Below are 14,217 nucleotides of genomic sequence, written 5' to 3'. Positions count from 1 at the left end.
ATTAACAATAAAATTACTGAATTTTCAACTAAAAAATAATCATTTTCAACTAAGAAGATTAATTTTTGACTAAAAATAACGAACTTTTAACTAAAAAAAATAAAATAAAATTTTGAGTGAAAATGGAATAGTTGAACTTTCAGCTCAAAAAAATAATTTTCAAATAAGAAGATTAATTTTCTGTCAAAAAAGTCAAATTCTTAACAAAACACATACATTTTCAACTGAAAAGTTGATTTTTCAACTAAAAAATACAAATTTTCAAGTAAAAATGGTATAGTTGAAGCTTTAGTTGAAAAAAACAATTTGCAACTACAAAAATGATTTTATTTTACCAAAAATAATAATTTTCATCTAGAAACATAACATTTTAGTTACAATTGAATACTTTAATTTTCATACTCACACAAAATATGTCGGCCAAAGTTCCCAAACTTGTAGGAAATATTTCACCTAATACCATTATTGGGGATTTTCCCCAAAATATTTAGAAAAAGTTCCCCCATATGTCTTGGGGAAATTTTGCTAAATTTTTTTTAAAGAAAGTTTAGCAATTTCTAGAATACATCCTTCAAGGTACTTTCGAGTGTTTTTATCAAAATCCTGAAAACGAAAATTACAGAAAACTGGGAATTTTTCAGAAAAGTAGTGTGGAAAATTTCCCATCATCCAGTAAGTATTTGTATTCCACAACATTTTTTTAGAATCTTTTCAAAATAGATAAATTTTCCCAATTTTTAGGAAATATTCCCGAAATTGTGTCGAGGAATATTCTTCAAGTACCAATATTTCCTAAGCTATTTCGGCGATATTTTGCTAACAGTTGTTATTGGGAAAATCCTTCAACATTGGGTGTAATTTGCGTAATCATGATTTTAGGGAAAATAAAATACAATAAATTACAGGAATACGAAAATTGTATTTTCTTGTAAACATTTTTAATGGCTTGTAAAATTTTTACCTAGAATTCAGGTAATTGCACAACATCACAAATAATTACATATTTTTAGAAAAAAATTCAAATAAAATTTTATTGCACATTACTGTAATTTAGAATATTTAATTATTAAAATTTTTTTTTATTTAGTCGCACCATTCTTGAAGTATTTTTAATGAGAACAGGGAATAGATCGAAAACGTACGTTTGTCCTTCATAAGCTACCGTAAAAATAACGGGTGACGTTCTTCGAATAAGTCGGGATATAATTAACATTGATTAACAATGCTGCATGATTCATAATTTTACATGAGTCACGCAGTAGGATCACGAAAAGAAATCTCATAAGGGACCGTACTTAATTTACGTAACACCTCTGATTTCATTCCAAATAAAAAACACGATTTTTTAAATGAAAAATGTTAAAGGTCACAAATTCAAATTTCTGGGAAAACATTCTCTACAACTCTTCTATTTTCAATTTTGAAAGTAAATTTTTTATGGCTTTTATTGTTTCTTCTATGGCTCTAAATCGTCCGAACCATTTTTTAAAGAAAAATTTTGTAAAACGAATAATTATAATTTAAGATTATTGAGTTATTTTTAAAATTGGAAAAAGTAGAGTTGTAGAGAATGTTTTACCGGAAAAAATAAGTCGTCGTTTATTACAATACTATCTCTTTTCACAATTTTGTATTGATATTTCTCAACCTATTATTTTTTTCCTTTTTTTAAAAATTTTCAAAATAGTGAAAAGCATATAACTTTTTAATTTTAATCGAATTTAAAACTTGACAAAAATTTCTCAAACTCATAACATTTTTTTCTCACATTTTTAAAAAGCTTTAACTTTTTGAATTTGTGTCTGATAGAAAAACTTACGGGGATAGTTTGTAAATATATTTTATATCTAGTGACAAATTTAAATGAAATTTCGTAATCCTCTAGAAAAATATTTTTTTTAATATTTTCAAAATTTTCAAAAGTATATAACTTTTCTAATTTTCATAGAAATTGACAAGTTTATTTGGATAATTTACAAGTATCTTACTTATCTATAAGAAACTTTTACAAAAGTTTCTGATATTTGTAAAAGAAAATTGAAGTTTTAAAATTGCTCTTAATTTTTTAATTTATTTGGGAATATCTGCTTGACGAAGTTAACACAATAAATTTGTAATTTTTCAATTTTGATTTGAAATTGTTTTATTCTATTTATAAAAGATTCTGTTTGGCACGAAACTGCATTCGGTTACTTTCGGAGATTTCCGGGTGCCTCTATCGGTTCCCGCGTGAAAGCGGCCCTTTACTTCCGATCGCAGTCGGAAAGAGACGAACACAAAGATATGACACTCGGTATCTAAGGCCCAGGGGAACCTGTTTTTCCAGAGATTACCATAAAAGATCATAAAAATTTGTCACCTAAGTGCTACTACTAAACCGATTAAATCGGTAAAATTTTCTAAAATAATCTTAAGTCTAAGACGATCTTGTCGTAAATAAAAATAAGTAATGAAATTGTAATTGTTTGAACTTTTTTTGGTTATAAAAGCCTTATGTAAATGTCCTTCATTGAAATAACATAAGAGGAGCAAAACTTTTAACTTTCGTATTCAATTCTTAGAATTATAGAAATTGTTAAGGACTGAAAAGATTCTAGGTTAAAAATATTGCAAGTTTAAGATGCTCCTCTTTAATTATTAATGATTAATGGGCAAGGAAAAATATTCTACTGTTTTTTTTTAATTCAACTATTTCGTAGAAAATTAAAGTTAGTTTAAAATTCATATTTTTGTTTTGAAAAGTGAACTAAAATCTTTTTTGGATAAAAATTCAATTATTTTGTTGTTGAAAATTTGTCTTTTGAATTTAAAAACTCATCTATTTGAGTAAAAACTGCATCTTCCTTAGACAAAAATTCAACCGTCTGGTTGAAAATTCAAGAATTTTATTTCAAAATCATTCTTTTTGATTGAAATTTTAACTATTCTTAAGTCACAGAATTACACTTCTCAATAAAATTTGGTTGTTTTGAAAGAGTATAAGCCGGTGCATATCTTATCTATTTGTTAACAACATTTTTTTGGCAATGTTATAAGTGTTCAAGTTAAAACATTGAAACGCAGATTATAAAAAAAATCCGAATTTTCGTTAAAAGTCTGATATTTTTAATATAGTATATAGTTATTTATATTTTCCCATCTGATTCTGATACAATTTCCTGTCCAATTTCGGAAGTTTATTGGTAAATTTGAAGAAGTTTAAAAGGGAAAAAATGGCGATCGTTTTTTCTGAAAATATGCAGTGTTAATTTTTTCAAAATTCATAATTTTTTTCTCTTCATTTTGTTTTTCAGAATAAATATTCAACTGCGCCTTGGTAAGAAGAGAAAATTTTTTTTTGTCTGGAAAACGAAAACTCACTGTTTTTCTTCAAAAAACCTCAAGATATGAAAAACGTCAAAGAAATAAAATTATTTTTTTAAGCAAGTTAAGTAACAAATAAATCAAAATGAATAAAGAAGATCAATAATTTAACAGTCCACGTTTCTGCAAGTGTCTGGTCACAAAATTTCATGACTTTTCTAGGTTTTCCAGGTGTAATTTTTAAAAAATTCCAGGTCTACTCTATTTCGGATTCGGCCAATTAAACTGAATTGTAACGAACGATAATGCAATGGTAATAGTTTATCAATCAGTTTTATTATATTCAACACAATTTTGAATAATATTTTTATCAAAGTGAAAAAAAAGTATTCTGTAATTATAACCTAATTATTATTATTTTTTTTTCCTTAAGAAAAATTACAGTCGGACTATTTATGCAATGATTAGGATTAAATTTGAAAGTAATAGTAATCTAAAAAAATCTGAACTTTTTAAAAAGTTAAAACAAACTTTTAAATCGCAAGAACTAATAAAATTGTCTATATTAAAATTTATCAAAATTTAATCAGATCACGAATTTCTTTTTCAACATCTTCCAGTTCTTTTTGATTTTCTCATTGAATCTTCCATTTAATTCTTACCCTTTGTCGAATATTTATCTTTTTCTTAAGTTTTCTTTTTCAATTTTTAAATATAGCACTCACTATGAAATACTAAATTACACTGCAGTCCCGCAAGAAAAGTTCCCGCTATAGATGACAGGATGGTCCAAGATGAAGAGAGAGTGACGCCGTTAGGTCTGCTTCAGTCATTTTCAGTGAGTAGCAAAAATTTCACAGGACATTCGCTTCAGTTCTCTTTCAGTCACTCAGTGTTTAGTTTATACGTTGCGTAACCAGGTGTAACCAGACATTACGAAAATGTGAAATGAAAACAAGATGAAGTATTTATCTTTCAAAGAAACACATAGGCTTTTAGGCGCAGGGAAATCAGATGCCTCAAAAGAGCCTATTTTGCTGAATTTTTTTTTTACCGGGAAATTTACAAATCTTTGAAAGAAAAATCTGTCCAAGTTCGATTTTAACAGCTTTTAAAATAATGAGTTGATTTGTTATCTTTTTCAATTATGATACCATGCACTTTACAATGCGTAATTCGAAAATATTTTTATTGCAAAATTTTCCATTTTAGATTTTTATTTTTAAGCTGACATTTTTCATTTAAAGAATTTCAGAATGCGGACTTGAAGAATTAAGGAAATCAAAATTAAAGGCGTTTTGAGTGGACATTTTTTAACAAAAACATTGATTTTTTTACCATGAATTATTTATTAAAATATTAAGACGTTCTGAAAAAACTTTAAAAATCATTTTAAGTTGCAAAAAATTTAAAACAACTTTTAGACTACTCAAGATTTAAAAATAAAATTTTAATTCTTTTCAAGGATGTTTTAAATATTTGAAATCAAAATAATTTAACTTCTAATTTTCTATTCTCCATTAATATCAAAATTGTCTAAGTTCGTAGCGCCACCTCACTGTTATATTATAAGTTAGAATTTATGTATCTGATACTTTTTTATCTTATAAACTGATTAATTAGTTATTAGTTGATTACCAAATCCAAGTAACAGAAAGGAAAGTGCAAATTAAGAAAAAATATATGTAAAATAAATATTATTTGAATGATTTAATGAAAATAATTCATTTAATGCTTTTTATGTTTTTGATTGGTTAATTATTATTAGCTGATTAATTTTGTTTACAATATTAAATTACATGAAGATTGAAGTTAAATATTTTTTTACTAAGAAAAAAAAATATTATTTACTTTAAGGTTATGTTATTTAATATGCGATATGATATGTACCATAAAAGTTTATGTATATTTTAAATATCCCTATTACAATTTCATAATTAAACTTTTTTTTTTGCTGTTTTGAGATAATGATCTAAATTCAATCATCAAAATTATATTTTGATACGTTTTAAGTTTTTATGGAATTATTTTAAAAGATTATTAATGCTTCAAATTTTCATCAAAATATAGGGTAAAATTATTTTGATATTTCAAGGAACATAATTTTTAAACCTTTAAATTATTAAAATTATTAATGGAAATAATGGTTTAAAACTTAAATTTTTTTAAATTATTTCAAAAGAAATAAAAATATTCAGAATTTAAAGTTCGAAGTTTAAAAAAATACATAAAATTAGAAATAAATTTATTTTTTCAATGAAAATAATTGCTGGAAGTTTTTAAAATTGTGAACTATTTAAATAATTTTTCGCGAATTAACTTTGCTCACAATATTGAATTACATAAAGATTCTATTTAAGATGTTTTAAATTAGGTAACATAAATTTATTTTTTACTTTCAGATTATGCAATTCAATATTAGCTATTAATTTTATAGTAAAAGTTTATTTTTTCTTTAGAAAACCTCTATTACAATTATATAATTTTCGTGATATTCGTTAAGTGAAATGAGTATCTAAATTTAATTTTCAAAATTATTATAAGTAAATAAGTTGAATTTTTTTAAAAATTAGTTTTAAAGTTTATTAATGAATTAAATATATAGAAATGCTGTTTCAAGTTTGAAGAAAATATTATTTCAAAGTTATTATAATGTTTCAATAAAAATGATTGTTTAATGCTTTTTATGTTGTGAACTGATTAACGAACTATTAATCAATTATTGTTAATTATTATTAATAACTTATTAGTAAATATTATTTGAATGCTTCAGTGAAAATTATAATTCAAAGCTTCTCATATTGTGAAATAATTAATTGATTATTAGCTGAATATTTAAAAAAAAATTAAACTAAATAAGGACTACAATTTAGTTCCTTAAAGTTAAATGAATGATAAAACAAATTTTCAGAAATGAAAGTGAAGATACAAAAAAGTAGAATAAAAATGATTTTCAAAGTCTAAATGAAAATAATAGTTTAAGGTTTTTTACGTTATGAATACATTAATTAATTATTAGCGGATTTTTTCACAATATTAAATTACATAAAGATTTAATTATAATCTCTTTTAATTAGGTAACATAAATTTATTATTTACTTCACGTTTATGTCATTCAATATAGGCCATAATTAGTATAATAAAAGTTTGTAAATGTTTAAATTACTTCCATTTGAGGTACATTACTTTTGTAAAGTTTCCGATGCTAAATGAGTATCTGAATTCTGATTTCGAAATTATGTGCGAATATATTTTTATTTTTCCTAGAATAGTGTAAAATATTATAAATAACTCAAATTTTCTGAGAAATGTAGAATAAAAATGTTTAGGATGATTTACTGAAAATAATTCTGTAATGCTTTTTATGTTATAAACTGATTAATTACTTATTAGCTGATTAATTTTTTTAGAATATTAAATAACATAAAGGTTGAATTTTAATTTTTTTCTATTTAACAACAAAAATTAATTATTTATTTAAAGGTGATGTGATTACATATTTGATATAATTGGTATAATAGAAGTTGATTTATTTTTAATCTTTCTGTATTATAATTATATGATTTTTTTTAGAAATCCTAATTATGTTACTGAATGAGTTTCTGAATTAAATTTTCAAAATTATGCATTAAAAAATTTGTCTTGAATGAATATATTTTAATTATTTAGCGATGTATTGTAGTATGCTGATGTTTTTCTGAATTATTCAAGTTATTTAATTTGTAATTAAAATTTTTCAATTTTGATGTATAAATAACTATTACACAATTAATAATTTCCTCAAATTTGCGTAAGTTTTAGAGATATTTAGAAGTTGTGAAAGTATTCCAACTTGATTTACAACTTAAACAGATTTCAAAGAATTTAAAACAAAATATAAATTTTTTAAAATTACAATAGAATTTTTTGATGCCATTCCAGGATTTTAAACTCGTTTAAGATAATAAAAAAAATGGCTCGAAATTCATGTGAAAATTGCAAATGGTGCTTTATTTCCAAAAATTTAATTTTAAGAGAATATTTGGAACAATAAAAAAAAGAAAAAATGTTGATGAATCAATAAAAATAAACTGATTATCAATTTGGAAAAATTCGAGTGAATTTAAGAGATATCTGAAGGTTTCGAGATGATTGAAAAAGAATTTGAAACTTGAAAGGATTCAAATGTTTTTTTTTATTTCAGAAGATTTTAAACAAAAAGTTAAGGAGGTTTTTGAACATTTCAAAAGGCTTTAAAAGGTTAAAAAATATTAAGATTTTCAAAGGAAATTGAAAATGATTTTTTATTCTGAATAATTAGTTTCAAGCAACTATTTTTGAACATTTGAAGGAATTTTTAAAATTGGCAAAAAAGAATCTGTAAGATTTAAAGGCCATTTTTTTAATTAGAAGGATTTTTAGATAATTTTAGAAAAATGTTGAATCATTTTCATAACTATTTAGAAGTTTTGAAAAAAATTTCAGAATTAATGTGAAATTTGAACTTATTCCAAAAAGGTTGAAGCAAAATGTAGAATTTCAACAATTTTTTAATTGTCTTTAGGTTTTTAAAATGTTTAAAGCTGATACTACAATTTTCTTAAGAGACTTGAGAAAATTGAAAATAATTTTTCAATTTAAAAAAATAGTGTTGAAGGAATATTTAAAAATATTTCTAAAGAAACACAGGTTTTGAAAAATAAATAACAATTGAACCGAATAGTTACTTTTTATCAAAATACATAACATTTTAACAAAATAGTTAAACTTTTCAATAAGTTGATAAATTTTCAATCAAAAACTGAAAAATATGATTATTTTAAAACAACAATAGCTGAATTGAACCAAAGAATGCATTTCAAGAAAATGTTTAACCAGAGATAAATTTTTAACTCAAATTATGAATCTTCAACCAAAAAAATTAATTTGTAAAATGTCGTTCAACCTTAAAACAATTAGAGAAAGGTTAAAAAAAAGGTTAATTTTCAACCAAAGAAAGAATTTTGAAGAAAAGAATTAAATTTTCAACTAAAGTGATGAATCTGCAACCCAAAAACTATCCATTTGTACCCAATTAGTTTAACATTTAACCAAGTAGTCGAATGCAAACAAAAAAGACAAATTTTAAACAAAATAGTTGAGTCCTCAACAAAGGAGCTTTAACAAAAGATAATTCACAACTACCAAATTACAGTTGTAGATTTATATATGCATATAAGCATATTATTTTCATGTTCAGTCAGGAAATCAAGTTTCTACCCAAAAAGATGAGTTTTTAACCAAGAAACAATTTTAGTCAAGACAGGAAAAAATTCAACTAAATTGTTGAACATTTTCAAAACAAACATTTAAAAAAAAAACTGTTCCGTTTTAGTTTAAAAATCAAGCAATTGGTTGAAAAGTCGTCTTTTTTGTAAAACATTAATCTTATTGGTTAAAAATTAATCTTTTGAACATAGAATTTTGTTTATAACGAAAAAATAGTTCTCTTAAAATTTAATCTAGAACCAGCATAATTCCCTTCCTGGTCGATTCAGCGACTTAAAGTGCAGAATCTGCCTAATATTAAATGGATTCGATCTCCGTTGAAATAATTTTTATAACACTGTTTTTTTTTAAATTAATTTTTTTTTCCGAAAATTCAACTGTGACATTTTTGGTAGCAAATTAATTTTTTTATTTAAAGTCTAATCTTTTTCAGTGAAAAATTTAACTAATTCTTTAAAAATTTAGGATGCAACCATTTTTCTGACAATTCTTTTTTTTTTTTAATTAATTTATTGAAGTGAAAATTTAACTTTACATTTTGGGTTAAAAATTTATTGATATTTTCAATTGCAATCTGTTTTGGTAGAGAACTCAGATTTTTTTTTTAATTGCACTTCTTTAAGTTGAAAATTATTTTTTCAACTAAAAACTGAACTATCCCATTTTTCGTTGAATATTAAGTTCATAATTGAAGCTTCATATGTTTTGGTTTAAAACGAACATTTTTTATTGAAAATTCGACTATTTTCTTCAAATTTCTATTTTTTTAAAATTAATTTCTATAATGGTAAAATCGACTTATATTGCTTTTGGTTAAAAATTGATATTATTGGATGAAAATCATATATTTGTTTGAAACTTTTTAGATTTTGTAGAAAATTCGTAATTTCTTGTAAAAAAGTAATACTCATTGTTGAAAATTAATATTTTTCATTAAGGATTCATTTATTAAAAAAAAATACCTTTTCAGTTGGTCAAAAACCAATTTCTTTAAAAGAAATGTCGATTCTACTATTTTTGGTTGATAATTGATATTTTAAATTGAATATTGACCTTTTTTACTTATTAATTCAATTTTTTAAATTTTTCTGTTTTTAATAAAAATTAATCCTTTTGGTTTAGAATCGACCTTTTTTCGTTAAAGATTAAACTGTTTGGAAACAAATTTATCTGTTTTGATACAGTATTTAGAAATTCATAATTTTGTTGAAAATTCGTCATTTTTTGTAGAAAAATAAACTTCTTAATTGAAATTTTGTTAGAAGTTCTGTGGTTCGATTCCCAATGGAGTGAAGATGGAGTAGGATCTTTTTTTCAAGAAATAATTTTAATTTAAAAATTCCTTTTTTGGTGAAAAATTAATTTATTTAAGAGAAAAGTCGATTATACCATTTTTTATAGAAAAATTATATTAAAAAATAATTTTTTTGTTGTTAAAAATATAATTTTTTTAAACATCTTTTTCAACAGGGAAATTAATCTTCGTAGTTGAAAATTCATCTTCTTCATTGAGGGTTTAATTATTTTTTTGAAAATTCCTTCACAGTTAGGTAAAAATTAATTTATGTAAAATAAAATTCGCTTATATCATTTTTGGTAGAGAATTGATATCTGAAATTAAAGATTGATTCTCTTTAGTTGAAAATTCAACCATTTGTTTGAAAATGTACAGATTTCGATGAAAATACTTCTTTTCGTTAGGAAATTAGTCTTCCTGGTTAAAAATTTATCTTTGCGATTAAGAACAAAACTATTAAGTTGCAGATTCCTTTTATTAAAAAATAAAATTCTTCAACTAAAAATTTAACTATCCCACTTTCGGTGAAACATTGAAATTTTGCATTATAAATTGATATTTTTGTGTTGAAAAATCAATCTATTTTAATAAGTTTCAACAAATTTGTTGAAAATTTAGTTGTTTGTTATTAAATATTAATTCTTTTAACTAAAAAGGAATATTCCTATTTCTGGTTCTATATATATTCATATTTTACATTAGAAATTTATCTTTTTTATTTGAAAAATCTAATATTTGTTTTAAAATTGATCTTTTTGATTGAGAATTCAACTATTTAAAAAAAATTTAACTGCACAATTTTAGTATGAAAAAGTATATTCATAATTTAAAATTAATTTTTTTAGTTGAAAATTCGCCTTTGTGATAGAAAATTAATTTTCTTTGTTAAATCTTATCTTTATTATTAAGGATTCAACTATTTTCTTGATTTTTGTTTTGTTTATTAAAACTTAATGCCTTTAACGAAAATTTTCATTATATCACTGTTGGCTGAAAACTAATCGTCTTTTGTAAAGAACTAATTTTATGTGTAAAAAATTAATCTGTTTTTTATTATTTTTAACATAAATGTCGAAATTCGATTATTTATTGTCTTACGTGGAAAAAAACGTCTTGCATAATTTACTATAAAAAAATGTTATCGCTGAGAGATTCTGTTAAATAATGTATAGAACCTGCTTGATTTTAAGTGAATTCTATCTTATTCTAAATACATTATCTGAAAAATAACAAAAAACGAATAAGATAATAAAAAATTAAAAATAATTACATATACGTAACTGAAAAAATAATTTGTAAACAACTTTTTTGATTAAAAATTGTTTCACTAAATAAAAAATTTATGACAAAAATTTTTCGACTACATTAGTATTGTTTTCTCACAAATTGTACTTCTTTAAAATAAAAAATCGTTTAAGATTACTGCAAGATTTATCAATAGTTCTTAATAAAATTAAACAAAATTTAAATTTAAAAAAAGTAATTTTCATTTTTTATTAGTTCGCAACTAAGATGTTAATCAAAAAATAATGCTTCCAATTGTGAAACTGCGTACCTACAAGATATTGCGTACTTTTCACAGATTTAATAAAACTCTGATGACGGCTACCATTGTGTGCTGAAACGTTTGAAACAACTTAATTAGTTTCAATTCACCTAACCCTAAAGCCAACAACTTACATTAACAATTTCTTCAAAATTCTGTTATTTGCTTAAAAAAATTTCTTTAATAGAAAATTAATCTTTGTGATTGAAAATTCATATTTTTTTATAAAACTTCTACTGTTTGATTCTGCTAAATAATGTGCACAACCTGCCTGATTTTAAGTGAATTCTACTTTGTTCTTAATATTTTTTAAAATGTTGTTCTTGCATTGAAAATTAATTTAGTCTGAAAATTCTATTATTTGTTAAAAAAGATTTTTTTAAATAGAAAATTAATCTTTGTGATTGAAAATTCATCTTTTTTGTTAAAACTTTTAATATTTGGTGTCAAATTCGCATGTTTTGGTTAAAATTTTAAATAAACTGTAGATAATTTCATTTTTTTTCTATTGAATATTAACTTTTATAAACTAAATACTGAATTATTCTATTTTTGTTTACAATTTGATATTTTTTATTGAAACTTGATCTTTTTGAGTTAAAAATGGAATTATTTGTTTGAAAATTCCCGTATTTTGTTGAAAATTTGTGTTTTTTGTTTAAAATATAAAAGTTCTCCTTTGAAAATTCATCTTTTTTGATTGAGAATTCACCTATTTTGTTGTCGGCAGATATGAAGATCCGATACATCCATAAAACTGAACATAATTCATTCAATCCCACATTTCTTAAACCATATATTATTTAAAGGAATATAAAATATTGGAAGCCTATATATTTTATGAAGCTGTTTTGTGGTGAACGTAAAGGGCAAGGAGTTTAATGTTACTTTTTTGATATTGAGTAAAGTTAGTGCAACATTGGTGTATTTTTAGTAATGAGTTAATCTTTTAGTTATTATTTGCATTCAATATAAACATTAACAATAAGTGTTATTCCTGTGATGCATGGAATTTGCTATAAAATTTAATTTCTGATATATAATGCGGTAGCAACTTATTGAAATTTTTAGGTTAATATCATATTTTTCAATTCAAGAGCGAACTTCTTGCAGTTAAAAATGTACCAAAAAGACGTAGGATGAAAACATAAAAACCTTTTTTTTTCATTTTAATCCTGATTAAAATAGTTTCTGTTTTTTCACTAAAAATTTTCTAAATTTGAATTAAATTTTTGTGAAATTTGCAGGAATAATTTCACTAATTTCCAATGTATTTCGAACACGAAGTATTTTTTGCGTATTATGAAAAATGAGTAAAAGATTAACTTTCGCAAAATTTTTACTGTACATTTTCGTCATGTTTCATAGGGAAAAATAATATTTTATACATTTTTGTAGATATACAGATGGTTTTCATTAAAGTGGCAAAAATGATTTAATTCTGCGATCAGCAGTTCGCTCTTGTATTCCAAAATTAATTCCTAACCTCAAAATCTCAAAAAGTTATCGCATTTTACACCAGCAATGGAATTTGATTAGAAAACTTGTAACAAATGCCACGCTTCATAGGAATATTACTTAATGTTAATGTTTGTATTAATAACAAATAATAGCTTAAACATTAACTTGTAATTAAAAATATACTAACTCTGAGAAATTCAACGCAGGCACTCAGGTAGATACATGGTCATGCCATCCTAACTTGTCGAGCGGGGTTAAATCCACGGGAGGGGGAGAATTCCATGAGTGGGGAGAGCCGACATCTTACGTTGTGCCATTTGATTATGCGCACGAGCATTTTTGCCGACAAACTGTGCATGAAAATATAAACATGTGGGCACTGCCATGTTTGTCGCGGGACATCAATAGGTGGCGGACCTCCCCCTCATTGCATCGCCCCCGCAATGGCATGCCTAGTCCCTTGTTTCCTATGTCCATGGGTAGATATATTTAATGCTCCAGATAGCTCGTTTAAATGCTTTGAAGGCTTTAAAATGTCCTTTCCGAAATTTTAATGAAAATACGATCATAAATAACAAACAGAGAGGCTTAAATTGAAATAAGAATTATAAATAAATAAATCACAAACAGAGGCCCTGTATTGCGGCGGTACGAGTGGCAAGGTGGTGGTAAAGGAGAAGCGTTGATTCGTATGATGGACTTTGAATTTCGATTGGATTATTATTCCCAACAGTGGTCCAAGAATACTTGCGCATGCTTGAACTGTGCGGCGCTCATTGGCTCTAGTTCGCGCGTACGTATTTAAGAATCAAGTACAGATGCGCACCGTAGCCAATGAATATCCCTCAAATCAAAGCAAGCGCAGTTCAAAGCAGCTCCGTTGGGATGATTAACTTCAAGAAAAGACGTGTAACGTTTCATTACTGTCTAACTCACAGTGACCCACAGATGCCTCTGTCGGACGCGTGTAGCTATCAAAGAACGAGCCATCGTGAGAATTTTTTCAATATTTTCCAATGCTGCCTAACCCACTGACGCCTCGTGTCATACGCATATGGCAATGAAATCGAGTATTGTGACAATCGAAATCGACAATATCGTTTAGAGATTTTATATTAAGGATAGAGGAGGGATGCCATCGGGACCAAGATCTTTATTGCAGTTTATTACACTGAGGTGTAGCTATTTGCTTTGGGAAAATAATACGAGGGTAGTTCAATAAGTGCTTAGAATGAAGTATAAAAACAATTTTTTTTGGGTGAATTTTTTTTTATTTTTCAACATAATCTCCTTGGAGCTCTATACGCTTGGTCAATCGCTTTTCAAGTTTTTTTAATCCTTCAGAAAAGTGCGTTTTCGGAAG

The 14,217-nt window shown here is 24.8% G+C and overlaps 1 protein-coding gene across 1 annotated transcript in view; it reads right to left on the bottom strand.

The window, feature by feature from the left end:
* Window positions 1–14,217, bottom strand: part of LOC117170525 — a 49,435-nt gene that overhangs the window by 6,054 nt on the left and 29,164 nt on the right. The window contains exon 3 of the mRNA XM_033357314.1: window positions 2,194–2,314. Within this exon, the coding sequence (XP_033213205.1) occupies window positions 2,194–2,314 (121 nt within the window). The remainder of the gene's footprint in view (window positions 1–2,193; window positions 2,315–14,217) is intronic.

The sequence above is a fragment of the Belonocnema kinseyi genome, chromosome 4 (assembly GCF_010883055.1).
Source record: "Belonocnema kinseyi isolate 2016_QV_RU_SX_M_011 chromosome 4, B_treatae_v1, whole genome shotgun sequence".
NCBI classification, from domain to species: Eukaryota; Metazoa; Arthropoda; class Insecta; order Hymenoptera; family Cynipidae; genus Belonocnema; species Belonocnema kinseyi.
The sequence above is the reverse complement of the archived record's forward strand: the minus strand, read 5'-3'. Positions and strand labels throughout refer to the sequence as shown.